Source organism: Xenopus laevis, chromosome 9_10L (assembly GCF_017654675.1).
Source record: "Xenopus laevis strain J_2021 chromosome 9_10L, Xenopus_laevis_v10.1, whole genome shotgun sequence".
Taxonomy (NCBI): Eukaryota; Metazoa; Chordata; class Amphibia; order Anura; family Pipidae; genus Xenopus; species Xenopus laevis.
Window position 1 is genome coordinate 14,058,782 of NC_054387.1, and position 18,943 is coordinate 14,077,724.

At 42.4% G+C, this 18,943-nt stretch overlaps 1 protein-coding gene across 1 annotated transcript; it reads left to right on the top strand.

Annotated features, from left to right (window-relative positions):
* The first annotated feature begins 336 nt into the window (after positions 1 to 336).
* LOC108701775 (protein spire homolog 1) lies at positions 337 to 7,521 on the top strand. The gene is given in 15 exon segments (XM_041577586.1): positions 337 to 340; positions 734 to 765; positions 1,169 to 1,351; positions 1,519 to 1,680; positions 2,606 to 2,663; positions 3,609 to 3,733; positions 3,841 to 3,900; positions 3,902 to 3,923; positions 4,605 to 4,747; positions 4,870 to 4,926; positions 4,929 to 4,994; positions 5,623 to 5,690; positions 6,642 to 6,669; positions 6,894 to 7,036; positions 7,305 to 7,521. Coding segments are annotated over 15 exon segments (1,368 nt in total).
* Positions 7,522 to 18,943: the final 11,422 nt, after the last annotated feature.

Below are 18,943 nucleotides of genomic sequence, written 5' to 3' on the forward strand. Positions count from 1 at the left end.
ATCATCTCTGACTCTCTTGTGGAAAATATCTATCCAGGATTGGCACTTACCTCTTGCCAAAATCCATATGCTGCCTGATTTATTAGAAATCTAGATACAGGGCTATCTAGAAAACCGTGCAGTCTGCATAATGCATTCAAATCCGCTACTAATTAGACACATGAAATGTAAATTTTATGTATTTGGTGAGGTGATTATCCTTAAACCCACTGCTCTTATATTAATCATATTATTGGGCATCATTGCAATGTATGTTGGCAACTTTAAATGCCTGTGGGCAGAGCCATAGTTACATGGTTGCAGCCACACGCTGGCACTGAAACCCAAGGAGACCTCATGGGTATGAATAATATGACTCTTCACTACATAAACCTGGGCACCTGGGGGGGGGGGTTATGGGAGTTGCTAAAATGCATCTATACAGCCAATACCTTCTCAGTATGAGAGTAACTGTTATTTCTGGGAATCTCATGGAAATATTCAGCTTTCACTCAAGGGTAACGTAACCCTTATTTATGTACTTTACAAACCATATTGTCTTATAAAGGCTTGTAATGGGAGTTGTGGAACTATCCAGTGTGCTGTTGTTCAGTTCTAGTGTACACATCTGTGCCTCCATCTGTATGTAAGCGGCTAGGTTTAAAGGACATACAAAATGGCATTCAGATATAGTAAGCTGAATTGTGGAACGCTTCTTGAGGTCTAGCATTAAAGTGTAACGTTCTCATTTCAGGATCCCAAGACGCAAATCAGTCTGAAAGAAAGGTAAAGTTGTCCTTTTCTCTAAAAGATCTTATTTGATGTTGCACCAAAGATACAGTTGTGATGCTGAGCCCACATTAGCTGTGTTGCAGAAAGTGTTGGCCACCTCTCACCGCCAGGCTATGGTGCCCAAGATGTGCCAGTACTTCGATGTACCTACAACCTCTTGCCTCACTCATGGTGCATGTTCCTTTAAGAACTTCCTGATATAGTATGAACCTTAGTGTGGCAAGGTGTGCGCCCTTTTTCCTGAACCCATAAACATGTAGTAGAGCTAAGAGGGGGTCTGGGGCAGTATCGATTGGGTTGTAAGTATTCAGCCAGCACTGTCAGAACCGGAACAATTCTGAAATGACTGATTAACACAAATTTCTAATAGTAACTAAAGATTTTTTTTTCTTTAAAGCTCATCGAGCACATTGCGCAGGTCATATACACAGCACTGGACTGGGGTCTGACCAGCAACATGGAACGAGTCTTAAGTGAGCCCCTTGATAAGCTTCTGTATGTCATTCTGGGCCTCCATGGCATCTCCATGGACTACAACCTCTACTTCCAGTGTCCGGTCACATTAAAGGATATCATAAAGGTATATTGCCTGGGAATAAACTTTAAATCCAGGGAGGGTGTGTATAGTGATAGTTATAGATCAAGAACAGGTGATGAGTGGTAGGCTGGATAGCTAACAATCTGGGAAATCTAGTTCCGGTTGTATGCCCCCCCTCCCCAATTAACAGAGCTTTTTGTTTGTTTTAGCAATGTGCTGAAAGGCTGTTCACCCCCTCAGAAGCCTCCTGCCACTACAGAGCTGTCTGCAGAGTCCTCTTTGCAGAGCACGAAGAATTTTGCAACCTTCTCCTTACCATAGAGAGGTCTAAACAGGTAGGAATGTCCCTTCTTCCCCTGCACTTCTTATTGGCTAAATGGATATGACAAAGAGATGGGCTTGGCGCAGCATTGCATAGCTACATTGAGATAAATATTGAAATAGATTGAGATAGATACTTGATAAAGATAAAGGGCCTGTGTGCCCGAAACATGTCGTTGGAATAAACACTTTTGCAGCAAGTACTGCTTCATTGGCTCATTCACAGTTCCTGTTTTCCTAATGCAAGTTGCTATTACACCTGTGGCAGGGGTGTGTACTGCAGAATTGAGCCTACAATTAACCCACACTTAGCCACCTTTACTTTTGGATACCTACATTGAGGCCAAAGTGCCACTTGACTGACAGTACAAAGCTCCCAGTAGGCTGATATATACTTTCCCATAGATCAGGGATACATAAGTAATGGGAAGGCTTGGCTTTCCATTTCAGAGTCCAATTGGCCTTGGTACAAAAGTCCTAGCTCTAACTGTCTTCTCCTTCTGGTTTCATCCAGAAGGAGTCCCCTAGATTCCTTTTTAGGTCTCCTCTTCCATCTACTGCTTTTGATACTGGTAAGGTGTGCCTTTGAATCTTCATTGTTGACGTATGTTGTTAAATTAAGGTTGAAGAGCATAGATATCACGGGGGGTCCTTTGCACCTCGTTTTTAGGATGTTTTGTAATGCAGAGTTGTCTTTGGGGGTTTAAATAGTGCTGACTGCTTTGACCCAATGGTGGCCGTAGAGCAAGATGGTGATAACACTTTATTGCCCAACCTGTGGCTCTTTACCTGTTGGGAGTAAATTAAAAAGCTGAAGGTTACTGACAGTTGACTGTAACTAAAGAACTGTAGGATGGACAGGCCAAGGGGCCCCACAAAGTGTTTTATTGCTAACCTAGGTTCCATTTCAGAGTCCAATTGGCCTTGGTACAAAAGTCCTAGCTCTAACTGTCTTCTCCTTCTGGTTTCATCCAGAAGGAGTCCCCTAGATTCCTTTTTAGGTCTCCTCTTCCATCTACTGCTTTTGATACTGGTAAGGTGTGCCTTTGAATCTTCATTGTTGACGTATGTTGTTAAATTAAGGTTGAAGAGCATAGATATCACGGGGGGTCCTTTGCACCTCGTTTTTAGGATGTTTTGTAATGCAGAGTTGTCTTTGGGGGTTTAAATAGTGCTGACTGCTTTGACCCAATGGTGGCCGTAGAGCAAGATGGTGATAACACTTTATTGCCCAACCTGTGGCTCTTTACCTGTTGGGAGTAAATTAAAAAGCTGAAGGTTACTGACAGTTGACTGTAACTAAAGAACTGTAGGATGGACAGGCCAAGGGGCCCCACAAAGTGTTTTATTGCTAACCTAGGTTCCATTTCAGAGTCCAATTGGCCTTGGTACAAAAGTCCTAGCTCTAACTGTCTTCTCCTTCTGGTTTCATCCAGAAGGAGTCCCCTAGATTCCTTTTTAGGTCTCCTCTTCCATCTACTGCTTTTGATACTGGTAAGGTGTGCCTTTGAATCTTCATTGTTGACGTATGTTGTTAAATTAAGGTTGAAGAGCATAGATATCACGGGGGGTCCTTTGCACCTCGTTTTTAGGATGTTTTGTAATGCAGAGTTGTCTTTGGGGGTTTAAATAGTGCTGACTGCTTTGACCCAATGGTGGCCGTAGAGCAAGATGGTGATAACACTTTATTGCCCAACCTGTGGCTCTTTACCTGTTGGGAGTAAATTAAAAAGCTGAAGGTTACTGACAGTTGACTGTAACTAAAGAACTGTAGGATGGACAGGCCATGGGGCCCCACAAAGTGTTTTATTGCTAACCTAGGTTAAAATGATTAATGGTCCAGTAGACAAGGTTGCTATTAAATTGTCCCTAGCATTTATGTTCAAATACTGCTGCTTTTTTCTACTGCATGCTCTGTTGGGTTAAACAATGTTTATTGAGTGTTCTGATAGCTCACCCCCTTCTTTCTGCTCACCAGATGATGATTCCTTGACTTCACAAAGTTTCACTCAAAGTGATGATTCCCTTTCCGCTCTGGGCTACAGTGTGAGCAGTTTTAGAAGCACCCTAAGGGACTGCGATCTGGTTGATGGTGAAAGTGATGTAAGTGCTCTTTACTGAAAGTAGAGTGATGGATATTAAGCGCCTTAACTTTAGCTTGTGGAATTCTGGGTCCACAAGTTTATATCGGGCACTCATTGCATTTCTTGGTGAAAATCAGCTGGCAGTTAGACCATTCTGAAACCTTGTCGGACAGCAAATTCTCAGACCTGACTGACCTCAAGCAGTACAGGTACCAAATAACTAAGTCTAAGGGAAGCAGAGGGAATAGTTATACAGTTCTCTCTAGTGGGTGGAAATGGTATAGCGGGCATGTGTCCAACCTTGGACACTAGTAGGTAAAGTATGATTACTGTGAATTTTAATTTTTTAGATTATATACATATATAATATACATACGTTTCTCTTTATAACTTAATTTACTGTTTTGGAAACTTTTTTGCTGTTGAGTATATTTTACTGTAACTTGGCAAGTGGGGTCACATACGTACAGTAGGTATACAGTCCTTCCAACACAAAATAGAATGTTTAACCCAAAAATGTTGGGTTATGCTACCAATGTTCAAAATGTAAATAAAAAAATGTGTCCGTTTTATTTATATAAAAATATTCCAGTTTAAAGCTGGTTACATGCTGAAGTGAAACCTTCCCTGCACCCTAATACATTATTAACCTTGTATATGTGGGGTGCTAGAAGCCAAAGAAGGGTTTGGTCAGACTTCTGTATACCATGTTCTAGTAAGAGTCCAACAAACCCTTAAGGCTACATAACTGAATGCAAATTTATATGAAGTTGTGGGTATTTTTGTATTTTTTCTTTTTTAATTTATAGAAACTAGCTTACAATATTGGCGCCCATCCCCTTTAAGACAGTAGTGCCTTCTCATTTGCTGATATTGCCACAATTTTGCAGACCTGATGTTTGTTCCGGTGCTGATGTCATCCCAAGTGGACCTTAAAAACAGCAGCTTTCTAAACTATGATGTGCTGAAATATTCATCCAACAAGCGCTCCAGTTCCTATGAAAGTCCCCTCCAAAAGAAACATTCTGAGCGAGTAGGTGTATCCAGCAATTCATTGCAAAAATGGCCCTGAAATGTGTTTCGGGCTTGTTTAAGGGGTGGTAATGAAAGGATAAGGGCATTCTTTACAGTTTTTCAATTCTGAATTCCCCAAAGAGCTGTCACTATCCTAAAGTCCGGCCAATACCTACTATTTCTGAGCTAGTGCCAACTTTTGCCGTGAGATTGTGAAAGCTGAGATGGCTGACTTCTTGCACAATTATGGATTCTCTGCGAGCAGGGTAATGTCTTAACCATAAATTCACTTTAAAATTCAATATTAAAGGGGAACTATCACGAAAATGAAAACTTTATACAAGCTTCAGCATACGGAGACTTTCTAAATACAATCAATTAAAAATTCTGTACTGTTTTTTCACTATTTCTCTCTCAGCATCTGTTTCTCTTCATTCTCTCTTCATGCAAGAGTTGAGTGTCAGATATTTATTAGTCTTTTGATCCAATATATATTTTATAGGGGGGCCTTTTGCCTAGAAGATGTATTAGAGCTCACTCTATTGAAATGACCAGAAATTCTGTCTCTCTACATGCAGAATTTGTGCAAAACCCAGTTATTTTGTCTTTACTGGAATCCGTTATTTGAGTGAGCTCTGTTAGAAAAGGAGCCCCCTATATGATATATTGGATTGAATTGTCAATGAATATGACACCCAACTGCTGCAAGAAGACAATGAAGAGAAACAGATGCTGAGAGGCATGGTGAATATAACCTTGAATATTTCACAATGATGCAGATTATTTAAATTGACTGTATTAAGCGTTATTTCAGTATGATGAAGCTTATATTAAATGGGCAACTTTTTAGTTTTTCTTCCTCATATTTGTTCTAACGAGGAACAATCTTTCTAGATTTGCTTCTGCTGCCACAAGAAAAGACTGTTCTTCACCTGGCCCTACACTTGTAAAATATGTGAAAGGTAATATACACTTCTACATTGTCTAGAGATGGTAACGTAAATAAGTGATTTTGTAACAATAGAATTTCTAACTCTTTACCATTATAAACTAGGTTTCCCTACATTCTGGGGAAGATTGATTAAGGGTCGAGGTGAAAATTCGAATTTTTTGGTCAAAACTCTTAAATTCGAATTGTGAATTACCCAAAATCGATTTTTAACCAGAATTTCGAGATTTATCTTACTCTGGCCCTTAAAGAATTCAAATTCGACTATTCGCCACCTAATACCTGCCGAATTATTGTTTTAAGTCAATTGGAGAGGTCCAGGGATCAATTTGGTGATCTTTGCAGCCTTCCTGACATTCTTCAGGGAATTTTCATGGAAATCGAGTTTGTTCGTGTTTTTAAATCAAATTCGATTCGAGTTTTCGGATCGATTTCAATTCGTCCGAGCTGAGAAAATTCGATTATATTAATAAATTTCGATTCAAATTTATGGGAGTTTTAAAAACTCCCATAAATTCGACCCATGATAAATGTGCCTCTCTGTGTTAATGTCTTTCTCTGCCTTGTGTCCACATGGTTTCTGTGTAAAATTCCTAGCAGATTTGGGGATAGTGGGGATTGATTTGACTTGGTTTCAGTGGCGGAACTACCGGGGAGCAGGGGGTGCGAACGGGCCAGGGCCCCCCGGCAGCCCGCACGCCACTGAAAATGCCCCTCTAGTTACGCTACTGCTTGGTTTAGCTGATTTGGGTTATCAGGGGGATGAGGGAATGCTGTTATGTATTTTTAAATGTATTACATGGGAGGTTTGAGTAGTTCATGTGGTTACTAGTTGTTGCTAGTTAACACAATATTTGGACTTTCTTTAAAGCAAGTCTCCATGCCCATTCTGACACTGGGGTTGCTTAGCTATACTTTGCCCAGTCAATCACTATGCCCTGATAACATTTTTTTTTTTAACCAGGGTTATCTGCCCAGAGTGCTGTGTTGAGGTAAAACACTGTTTAAAATATTTCTCCTGTAATTTTGAGTGAGACTGCCCAAAGAACAAAGGGTGTCAATAAAACTATTATGAAAGGTTAAAGTGACATATTTTATAATTATGCTCTGACTGGGTTGTTTGGTCCCCTCACAATTTGCCATGGACTTGGAAGTCATATAATAAAGTAGCATTATAATGATCCATTTAGGAAACTCAATAACCATCTTTATTCAGATGCTGATGCCTTTCAAGCAGTGTATGCACATTCCACGCGGCTTCTTCAAGACTCTGGTCCTGACCAGGGATGATGATCCTTCATGTCAGGAGCAGAGAACCCAGTTATTCTGCAGGGAAATGCTACAGTGGGACTGTTCCAGGTAAGCATATTGATCTCTCTATAACCAATGTTGATTTTTTTTGTTTTAATTAGAACACAATTTATGGAAGAAACTTAATATATATTCTCTGTAATATTTGTTGTTATACATATGACTGGTGACTGCCATAGGGCAGCTTGTAGGCACATAATATATTTGTATTTTTACATGTATAGAAAAGAATGAAATGAAGTTCATGTGATCATTGCATATTGCTAACCTTGAATAGTCATAGCTGGGGCCATAATTTGTGTTTTTTCCTTTAAAGTGTCCCATTGGTGTTTGAGCCCCAGGATCTCTCAGATAATATTCCATTTCACAAACTGACAATGAAAAATTGGACATGCATGGACATCTGTACCAAATGTGAAGACTTCATCTTAGATACAGTAGACCGCCAGCTAGAATTTGTTTTCCAAAGTCGGCAACTTCATAAAAAACGAAGCGCTCAGAGTGCCACCCCCCCCCGTCGATTTACATTCTAATCGGCGTGAGGCAGTTCTGGGATATTAGTCACCCCGAAGAAGAGGAGATTTGACACCAGGGGGGACTAATCTCCCCAAATCTGAGCGTTTGCCCTGCCCTTAACTTCAAATCACGGCATCCAGTAAAGGAAGACTTGAAAAGTAGGAGAAAAGCCCTGCAATATGTGTCATTGGCAGATCAGTAGCACAGATTGTGGTGTTTATGGGGCAGAGCTGGGTGGCACACATTTTCAGGACACTAGTCAGGTTTACAAGAGAGGGCAGTGCCATATTAATGGTGAGGCACCTCATATTATAGTGTGAACAGCCATGTCATATATAGTGAATAAAGTACCCCCTGTTGTAAAATATAAGGATATTATAAGTTACAGAGGAGTTCCATGACCATGTATATTTGATACAGGTCATGGAACTCAGATGTTACTTCTAATATCCTCATTTTCCAACAAGGGGTACTTTATTTATTATAATGCACAAGTTTTAGTGAGTCATGTGACAAATAACATCACCATTTATAACTGATGACATCACTAGTTACTGTTTATAGTATGCGATTAAAGAAGAAGGAAAGCGACAGAGACAGTTTATTAATAGATTAACCATAACAGTGCAAGCTATAACACTGGATTTATTCTGTAGAATGCTTTCCCATTCCAGAGTTAACAGCTCTAGACACTGTCTGTGTTTGTTTAGGATAGCAGCTGCCATATTAGCTTGGTGATAATCATTTCCTGTATGAGTCTATCCCTGCTCACTCATAGCTCTGGGCTCAGATTACAGCAATGAGAGTAAGAGAGGAACAAACTGAGCATGCTCAAGCCCTAGCCCTTGAGGTTTAAGCTGAAAACAGGAAGTCTGATACAGAAGTCCATGAGTACACAATAGAAGAAAAGAAATGTGGTGTTTCTGACAGAGGACTCTCCGAGCAGCCATGTCATGCATAGCACATACGTATAATACGCTTCTGACAGCAGGTGCATAATGACATACCTCCCAGCATTTGGAAAACAAAAAGAGGGACAAGAAAATGTGCCGCTCTGAGAACAGCAATATTTTTGACCACACCCCCCTCAATACCACATCCATTTTACACAATTGGGCAGGTTATGGAAAGTTTGAGCACATTTTTGGGGGTTTTAGGGTCCGGTTTTATGTGCTATGACAGATTTGCTAATGAAGGTGCATTGCCCTTTAAGCTGCAAGTTTCCCCAAGTGACCTGCTTATCTTAAATAGTTACAATTTTATCATTGCTTATTATAGTTGCAAATGTATCTGAATGCAGCTGCCCCGTATTCTGTGCTCTCGGTAAGGTTGCCACCTTTTCCGGAAAAAAATACCGGCCTTCCTATATATTTATCATTTTTCCCTATTAATAACATTGGGATCAACCTGTAAAATACCGGCCAGGTGGCAACCCGAGCTCTCGGGCCAAAAGCCTCTTTATTTAATTAAGTTTTAGAAACTTTGTTTGGCTGTTCAGTGCAGAAGATCAAAGAAAAAGTCTGGACATTTCAGTAACAATCCGGGACTAAAGGTGGGCAATATCGGGCTCATCCGATCGTGGGCCCTAGGGCCCAACGATCGGATCCTAACAGATTGTAACGAACGGTCGGATCGCGTTAACGCATCAACGAACAGATGCGGCAGCAATCCGAAGGGATTTTTAGTCCCATCCGGGCAGATCTCGATCGGGGAAGCCCGTCAGCCAATAAGCTGTCGACGCGGTCTGTCGGCAGCTTTTCTCGGCCCGTGTATGGCCACCTTAAATCGGGACTGTCCCGCGAAGAATGGGACAGTTTGGAGTACAGTTGACACCTCACCCCTTTAAAACATATAACACATATGGAATAAACAGCCTGCAAGGCTATTTAGCAATTCATTTAGATGCATGATGCAGTTTGCCACAATAATGCATGATTATAAATGTTGCTACTGCAGCTCTGTGTTGGTGGATGAGGGTAGGAAGTATAGGTGTGGGAGTGTTATCAGTATGGCCTAGGGGACACAGCAGCCACTGCATTGAGTCCTTGTTTTTTTAAATAAAGTTTTTTTTCTTCAATAGAAAAAAAAAAAGAGACAGAAGAGTGGAAGGTGGGAGGGGCTTATGTCTGTTGTGAGGTAAATTTGAGGAGGATAAAGCAGCTGATACAGCAAGAGAGAAAGTCCAGTCATGAAGAATAGGCCTCAGAGAAAGTTCAGTTTATAGCCACAAAAGCTTGCACTCAGAAAGTAAAAGAGTAAAGGAAAGATTTTGTGAGGTAATGCAATTTGGTTCAGGAACCTCCGGTTTATGGCAACGTGTGTAACACGAAAACTATTATTGACCATAAAGCCATATTTTCTTGAAACATAAAACAGCTTTTCTTTATTTTTATCTTTCTTCTTGTTTAATCATGTTGGCATTAAGCATCATATTTACCAGCCACTGGGTTATACAGCTAGAAGCTCAGCAGTGGTGTAACTAGATGTTACTGGGCTGGGCCCCACAGCAAAATCATTTTAGGGCCCCCAAAATAACCAGGAGCTATCCTGTTTCTCCAATATACTGTATATTAAAATTACTCATAAATTAGGGCCTCGTGGGGCCCCCTATACCTCTTGCCCCCCCCTGAAGTCACATGGTCTGCTTCCTCTGTAGTCATATCCCTGAATCTCAGCCATAAAGCAGGACAGGACTGCTGCTTCCAATGGGGATCAGATAGGATCTGTGCAGCCACTGGGACAGAATGCTCTGTTATACAGATAGCTAGAATCTCAGCCATAAAGCAGGGCAGGACTGCTGCTTACAATGGGGATCAGATAGGATCTGTGCAGCCACTGGGACAGAATGCTCTGTTATACAGATAGCTAGAATCTCAGCTGCCATAAAGCAGGACAGGACTGCTGCTTACAATGGGGATCAGATAGGAATTATTTTATTTACATAGATTATAAAAACCCTTTTACAAAATAATGCACACCTTCAAATTACTAGCATGAGGCAAACTCTAATTAATGAGAGTCCATTTGTGGCAGTTCATGTAGTATGTGACACCAAACCACCCAATCCACCCTCCAGAGGATAGTCAGAATCCATTGTCCAAACTCTGTCCATACTGACATCCTCCCCTCCCTATAATAAAGGACATTCATATTCAAGTCCAGAGTCTGCTTGAAATGTCCTCGTAACACACTCCCTCCACACTAACCCCGTCCCCCACCCAAAACAAAGGACCCCAAAGGACAAAACAAAGCAGGCAGTAATTCTCCTCCAAGGTGTACATAATAAAATAATAAACATTGAACAAAACATCAGGCTCAAACTAAACATTAGAATATGAAATCCCTCCATGAAGAAATATTGGATGAGGATTTTGATCTTTCCATCTGTCTTATAAAACATAACTCTCTGAGTATAAAGGACACTATCCTCTCTGCACTCATATCCATACCAAAAGTGTATTTGCAACGACCCTGCCAAAGGTGATATTTGTAGGCAGTAATAATGAGGTACACTGTCTCCCTTTGATATGAAAGGTCTCTTGCCAAAACACCATATGCAAGTTCAGTATAGTTAAGGGAACTTAAAGATGGGGCAGATATGGCCTGGGAAACTTGATGAAGGACGTTGCTTGCCATGGGACACTGCAAAAGAAAATGCTCCTGGGTCTCCTCCACACCACACCCCCAGGGACAATTTTTATCTACTGCAGACAGGTATTTCACATTCCCCCTAACAAAGAGCCTTCCCTGAAGAGAGAGCCATGCCAGATCAAAAAACTTTGGGGGTAATCTCTTACTGTTTAGGTAACGCAGGCTCTCCACAAGAGTTCCCCCTACACAGTCCTTCAAGGCCATTGGAACAGCAAAATAGACACTCAACACCCTCTTATAAAGATCACGTCTGGAGGCTGTGCCAAGTTCGCCTATCCTAATGTCCCAAACTCTTAAAAGCTTCAGTGCGGCAACAAAGTGCAGTGGGAGTTGACCATGTCGCACCCGCACCAACTTCACCTTATCGCCTTGTAACCATTGCCCTATAAAAGGGGATGCCCAGGCCCTGAAACTGTTTTCCCACGGAACATCAGTTCTTTGGCCCAAATTCCCAAAATTAAATTTCAAGAAAATTGTGCCAAAGAAGGCCACAGGACATAACATGCCCAGCCCACCCTCTTTAGTCTGCAGGTAAGTGATCCCTCTTTTGACATGATTCAGCTTGTTCCCCCAAAGGAGCTGAAAGAACAAGCTTTGGATCCTTACATAGAAAGCTTTTGGCAAGGGGTAAACATAAGACACATACAGGAGGATAGGAACCAGGTAAGCTTTGATGAGCTTCACTCTTTCTCTATAGGACAGCTTCCAGTTTTTCCATCGCTGTATCCTTAAGTCGACAGCATCCAGTTTTGACTCCCAATTTAACCTGGCATTATCACCCCTCCCGAATTTGACCCCTAGAATCTTTATTTCACAGGAGGCATGCTGGAAATCAGGGAGCGGAAAATCCGGCTCACCATCCAAGGTCCAGAAAGCTTCCGACTTATCAGCGTTGACCAGAGAGCCTGAGGCCTCTGAGTAACTTTCGATAACCCCGGCCAACATCCCAACTTCTTCAGGACGGGAGATGACAACCGAGACATCGTCCGCGTAGGCTACCGACTTCAGGGGCAGGTAACAGGGGACCTGGAAGCCCTCCAAATCCAAAGCCTGAACTCCACGAAGAAATGGGTCAATCGCAAAGACATATAGCAGTGGACTAAGAGGGCAACCCTGGCGTACCCCAGCCTCAACCCCGAAGGTTTCACCACACCACCCATTGACAAGTGGGAAGCTTTCCCCCTCCTTATACAAAACAGAAAGCCAATCAACAAATTGGTCCTGGATGCCATACTTACGCAAGGTCGCCCACAGATAATCATGATCCACCCTATCAAAAGCCTTAGCTTGGTCAAGACCTACCACATACTTCCCCTTATTTTGGGCTTTACATGTTTCGAGCACTTCTCGTACAGACAAGACTGCCCCAAAGATGCTCCGCCCTTTCACCGTGCAGAACTGCTCACGGGACAATAAGGTGCCTGAAAATAAAACAAGCCTAGAAAAAAAAACCTTTGCCAAAAGCTTCCTATCGGTGTTCAAGAGGGCAATCGGCCTCCAGTTCTTGACATCTGTAGGATCCTTGCCCTTGGATAATAACACCAAAGAGGAGATTCTCATGGAGGGAGGCAAAATGCCTCTTCCCAGGCAGTCTTTAAAGACCTCCACAAGGGGTCAAAAGGTTCTTAAAAGTTCTATAGAATTCAGCTGTTAGGCCATCTGGACCTGGGGCTTTCTTTAATTTTAGCTGCTCAATTGCCTTTTTGACCTCTTCCTCTGTGATGTCCTCAATCAAGGGTGAAAAATCCAAATTTTTCAGGTCTGGACCTGGGGTTCCCTCCAGAAAAGCTTTCATCCTTCCCCTATCCAAAACCTTACTTCCGAACAAACTAGCATAGTAGGTTTGAACAACTCGCAGGATCTCACCCTTAGATTTCTGAACTATACCCTGAGAGTCCTTCAACTTCCTCGTCACAGCTTCCCTGCAATTCCGAAAGGGATCTTGGCAATGAAATCCCCCATAATCCCTCTCCAGAACCAAGGACCTGTAACGACTATACTGATGCTGTTTGATCTGAAGCTTTAGTCTGGAAACTTTCTCCCCAACCACCCTGCCCGAAATTAAGGATTCAAGCTTTCTTCGTAGGGCAAGGTACTTTTTATACTTGTTTCCCTCCCTTATAACAGATAGTCTGCGGAAGAAGGTGCGGAATGACTTCTTGGCCTCCTCCCACCACTGCGACATTGAGTCGAAAAACACAATCTTTGTTAACTCACACTGAAGGAGTGCCTCAAAGGAGTGCTGCACTGACTCGCTCTCCAGGGTATCTGAACTCAATCTCCATAACCCCCTACCTTTGGTTGGAACTGAGGAGACACCCAGCAAAAAAGATAAGGCAAGGTGGTCAGAGTAATCAACCAAGATTTCCTCAGTCTGTGTAAAGATCTCCTCCTTTCGAACAAAAGCCATGTCAATCCTGCTGCTTCGACCTGCACAATGGTAAGTATGCTTTGACATCCGACCACCATGGGTAAAGACATCAACCAAGTCTGCTTGCTCAAGTATGTTTTTAAGAAAATTACTTTCATATTTGTCAAAGGAAAGCCTTGATCTATCTTCTGCTCTAAGGACCTGGTTGAAGTCACCAGCCATGATGACTGAAGTGGAGGTATGGAGATATGGCTGAATTTCCCTCAAAAGGTTTTTTCTCCCATGCCCAGACTGAGGCCCATAAACATTAATAAGTCTCAGTCTGCGTCCTGCAACAGAGACGTCTAATAGAAGACACCTGCCTACTTCCACCTCTATAAGGCGGTGCACAAATATTCCAGAAAAGCCTTTAAACAAAATACCAACACCACCCCCAGGTTCTGCAGCAATTGAAAAAAAAGCTGGACCCCAAAGCCAATCTTTTGATGCTTTCTTGATATCTGCAGTGGTGGTCAGTCTGGTCTCTTGCAAGAAGATGATGTCAGCTGAGGTGTGGCTTAAGGCTTCAAAGGCTTGATATCTTGTACTGGCCACTTTAATGCTTGCAACATTTGTTGAAATAAACCTGAGGGGGCAAGAAGCCATAGTTAAGTGTTATTAATTTTTTTGTGCCTCCTCCTCCTTCTACTCCTTCTCTCATCCTGACTATCATCTTGATCACCAAATCTTTTAATCTGTGTACCAGATGGGATTGGATCATCATCTCCTAACGATATCATCTCACTTGCATCATCAGATAAAGCCTTATCACCTTCACTGAATTCAACAGAGACAATTTTCCTGCGGACTTGCAATTTGTTATATTCCATTTCAGACCCTGAAACAACTTCCTCCTTTCCCTTACTGTCAGTATCGCCTTCAGCACCACTATCTGTACCCACATCAGCCTGACCATGACACTGTTTCACACTTTGTTTGTCTTCCATATCTATCCTTTCCAGTTCATCTTGCTCTTCCATAGCATCTGCCCAAGATTTTTTCTCTGCCAAAAGTTCAAATTTGTTTTCTAGGCTGATTTGCATAGGTGGAATGTATTTTGGAGGGGACTGCTTTCCTGAAAGGTCTTTGTTCTTTATTACTGTCCAATCTTGTGAGAAAGGGGACTTACTTAGTCTTACTGGTGGAATTGCCTTATCTGCTGGTTCACTATTTCCCTTTCCAGACTGTGCAAGAGGTTTCTGTCTCTGGGGAAGAGGCTGTATTCCCAAAGGCTGAATGATGGGGGCCTCTGTTATAGAAACTGGCAACTCATTTTTTGCTCCCTGAGACAAAAAGGAAACAGTCAGGGGAACAGAATCTCCTGCATCTCTTGCCACAGCTGACTGATCTTTTACTGTATCATGAGGCTGAGAAGGGGGAATGACCGATGGTTGTGAATCAGACTGGAAATAATCCATCTCATCCCTTATCTCTTCCAACAAATCCTTTGCCATCTCTTCCTCTAACTGAGGGCAGCTCTCCATTATGTTATGAAGAGCCTCTGGACAAGCCCTATGTGAGTGGCCATAGCTTCCACACAAGTTACATTTCACATCATTGCAATCTTTCCCGGTGTGTCCTACATCACCACATAGTGAACACTTGACCACTGCACAGGCACTTGCCCGATGTCGGTAAGAACCACATTTGAAACAGGCCCTTGGCTGACCAGGATAAAAAACCACCCCTCGCTCACTACCAATGAAGACAGAGTTTGGAAGATGCTGCGGCACATTATACCTCATGTACAATTCCACATTAGTACACCACCCACCTGACCAATATCCATTATTATCAATGTCTTTCTTCAAAGGGGTAAGCACCTTACAATGACGTCTAAGCCATATTAGAATATCCTCGGGTGGGACACAATCATTCTTAAACAAAATGGTGACTTTCTTTGTCTCAGGTTTAGTGATTGAGATGACTCTAAAGCTTTCCCACAGGCCTGAATGTTTAAAGCTGTCATAATCATGCCAAAAAAATTCCAGGGCTTGTGATGTTTTGAACACAATGTCATATTCGGTGTCAGAAAACTTTATATAAGCCCTGACGCCTGCAGGTGTTAAAGTACTTTGCTTAAGCAGCATCTCCTTGGCTATCACATCTCTAGAAGGCATTTGTCTAGAGGCATTTCTCCTGCCTGCACTTTCTGAAGGAATTGACTGCTGACCATTTGGTCTCCTTACAGAGGAAGAAACAGGTGCAGAGACAGAACTTGGCTGTGCGGAGGGCACTGTAGGCAGAGGATTCTGAGAAACAGCTGGAGTAGTTAAAGGGGAAGTTGTTATTGGAGAAACTGTAAGGGCTGGGGAAAAGGTTGAGGCTATAGAAGAAGTGGTGAGTACAGCAGAAGAAGATGGAATAGAAATTAAAGCGGCAGTACTTAAAGGGGTGGTACAAGGAACAGGTTGTATCACATCGGCCAATGAATTAGCATCTTTGTTTACTTCATTAACATCACTCAGCACAGATTCCACACACTGCCTTGCAACACTTTCACTGATGTCTCCACCTCCACACTCCATAACATCACTTGCATTCACACAGTCTGCTCCAGCCTCCACTCCATCCACTCCATCCTTCCCAGACTCTCCCACACCAGCAGCTGCCGTCAATTCCTGCTCACTCAGCTTCCCATGCCCCAGTGCCAAGGACATTGGGGCACTCTGCACAACTGCAGAAGTCTCTGTATTATTGGCTGATGGTTGAGTGTAGGTCTCCTTGGATGCTGAGGGCTGATGGGCACAGTCATTCTGGGAAGTAGAGGGAAGGGAGGGAAAATCCTGTTCTGAGAAAACAAAGCTTTCCTCTTCCTTATGAGCAGATTGGCTTCTCTTTCCCATTTTATCTTCTATACTATTTGCCTCATCCAAGCTGAAGATAAAATTGGGCGCATGTATCTGAGCAACAACTGATTTCTTTGGTTTCAGCTGGCCAATCCTTCTAGTCTCCTTGTCACTATCAGAAGTAGATGAAGCAGATGCAATTTGCCTCATGGACCTGTATTTAGCCGGCTGTTTAAGAGCTTGCCGAGAGTCCTCAAACCTTCTCCTGTTTGTATAGACTTCAGAAAGGGAACCAATTTTTTTATAATTCTGCAAAATCTGTTTTTCTAAGGTTCTGAACTCTTCATTTATTTTGTTGACTTTTGCTAAATAAAAGTCTTGCTTCTCCACATCAGCAGTGGAATAGTTATAAAATGCTTTTTGCAACTCAACTTTAAATTTTTTTCGCTGCAGCTCCTGCTCATTTGCCAGTTTTATTAATTCAACCAGTTCATCAGTGGTAGGTGTTTGATCCTGGTTGTGACTTGAACCAGCATACTGTCCCTTTAAGAGGCTTTCTGCTTGGGGTTGTTCATTTATATCAGAACAATTGTTTCCCTCTGATGTGGGAGTACCAAGATGGCTGTTCCCTGTGAGACTCTTATACATCTCTACAGAGGGAGTAGCAATATGGCTGCTGGAGTTTGTTCCTACTGCCTCCCCTGACTCCACACCAGCTCCAGACACCACCCGCACCCCCGCACATGAGGCAGTTTTTGTTACCAGAGCATGGGGTGCTTGATGCCTCTCAGGGGAAGTTTTAGAAGCAGCCATTCCTCCCCCACAATCAGCCACTGGAGACTGCATGACGGCCGCATGGTGCAAAGCAGCTGCTGCATATTCAGCCCCTGATTGTTTGCTGGGTTTGCTCTGTGCTGCCTCTCCCCTGACACAGATTTCATAGAGGCAAAGAGATCAGGAGAAATAAAAAGCTGACTGGTTTCCATTTTATGTTTTAAGACACAAATATCAGAACTGACATTTTGCACACAACCCTCAATGTTTGTCACAGATAAAATTTCTGCTTTACTTTCCATTTGTCTTTCTTTACCAACAATCTCCTTCCTTCCCTCCCTCTCACTCATCACACACTTTTACTTCCCTGTCAGGTGTTTTCACAGCACTGGCAGCTGCCTTTTCCAAATCCTCCATGTCTGTGGAAGAAATCCTTCCCAAGGAAACCGATCTCGACCTTCTTGTTGCTCCTTTCCTTTCACTCCCTGCTGCTTTACTCCTTGTCTGCACTGTCCTGGTGGATCTCACACCTTCCAGTGTAGGCCCCAAGGCCTGGGCCTCACGCTGGGGGTTTGCCCGCCCAGGCCTTGCATGGCCTGGGCTGACACTCTCCATTCCTCTGGTTCTCTGAGAGCTCAGTGATGCACGACTGCTTTCACTGGGGATCAGAGAGGATCTGTGCAGCCACTGGGACAGAATGCTCTGTTATACAGATAGCTAGAATCTCAGCCATAAAGCAGGGCAGGACTGCTGCTTACAATGGAGATCAGATAAGATCTGTGCAGCCACTGGGACAGAATGCTCTGTTATATAGATAGCTAGAATCTCAGCCATAAAGCAGGGCAGGACTGCTGCTTACAATGGTGATCAGATAGCATCTACTAGAATCCCAGCCATAAAAATTAATACTGATTAAGTTGTTACCTTGCCATTACTTAAAGGCGAACCAAACACCTTATGCTTATAATCCCCTACCCACCTACCCTACATAGTCCCCCCTGCTTCACCCCAGCCTAGGTGTAAATTCTGGTAATTGCCCCTAATCGCTTACTTACCCCTTGTTGCAGAGTCAGCGCAGTGGAGCTCACGGGCCCCATCTTCCGGCTCTTCAGTAATCTTCGGGTCTTCTTCCGGCACTTCGGCAATGTCCATCACTTTCAGCACATGCGCAGTTGTCAAAAACCGAAAGACTGCTCCAACTGCGCATGAGTTGATACGCCGCTCTCTTCCCGAAGAAGAGAAGATGTCACTCATAGAAAAATACAATGTAATTGGAAAAAGTCTTTATTTCTGGTAAACTATCTGAAACCAACTGAACTGAAAAAAGTGTTGGATGGTGGACAACCCCTTTAATTTTAAAATATCTGTTTTATTCATTGAATATAATCTTAACAATAGATTAAAAAAATATACAAAATACCGCTCCAATTGTATCAAGGGTCGAATTTCGAAGTACAAAAAACTTCGAAATTCGACCAAATTAAAAAAATGTGAATATCGAATTCGACGTTTTTTTCAGCAAATTTGGCAATCCTGTGATCGAATAAAAATCGTTCGATTGAACGATTTTAGGTTACGATCGAACAATTTTTATTCGATGTGTAAAGACTTAGAAAAATGTTGTAGAAGGTCCCCATAGGCTAACATAGCACTTCGGCAGGTTTAATTTGGCGAAGTATTGAAGTCAAAGTTTTTTTAAAGAGACAGTACTTCGATTATTGAATGGTCGAATATACTAACGATTTTTACTTCGAATCGAACTCGAGGTAAATTTGAAGTCGTAGTATTCTATTCGATGGTCGAAGTATCCAAAAA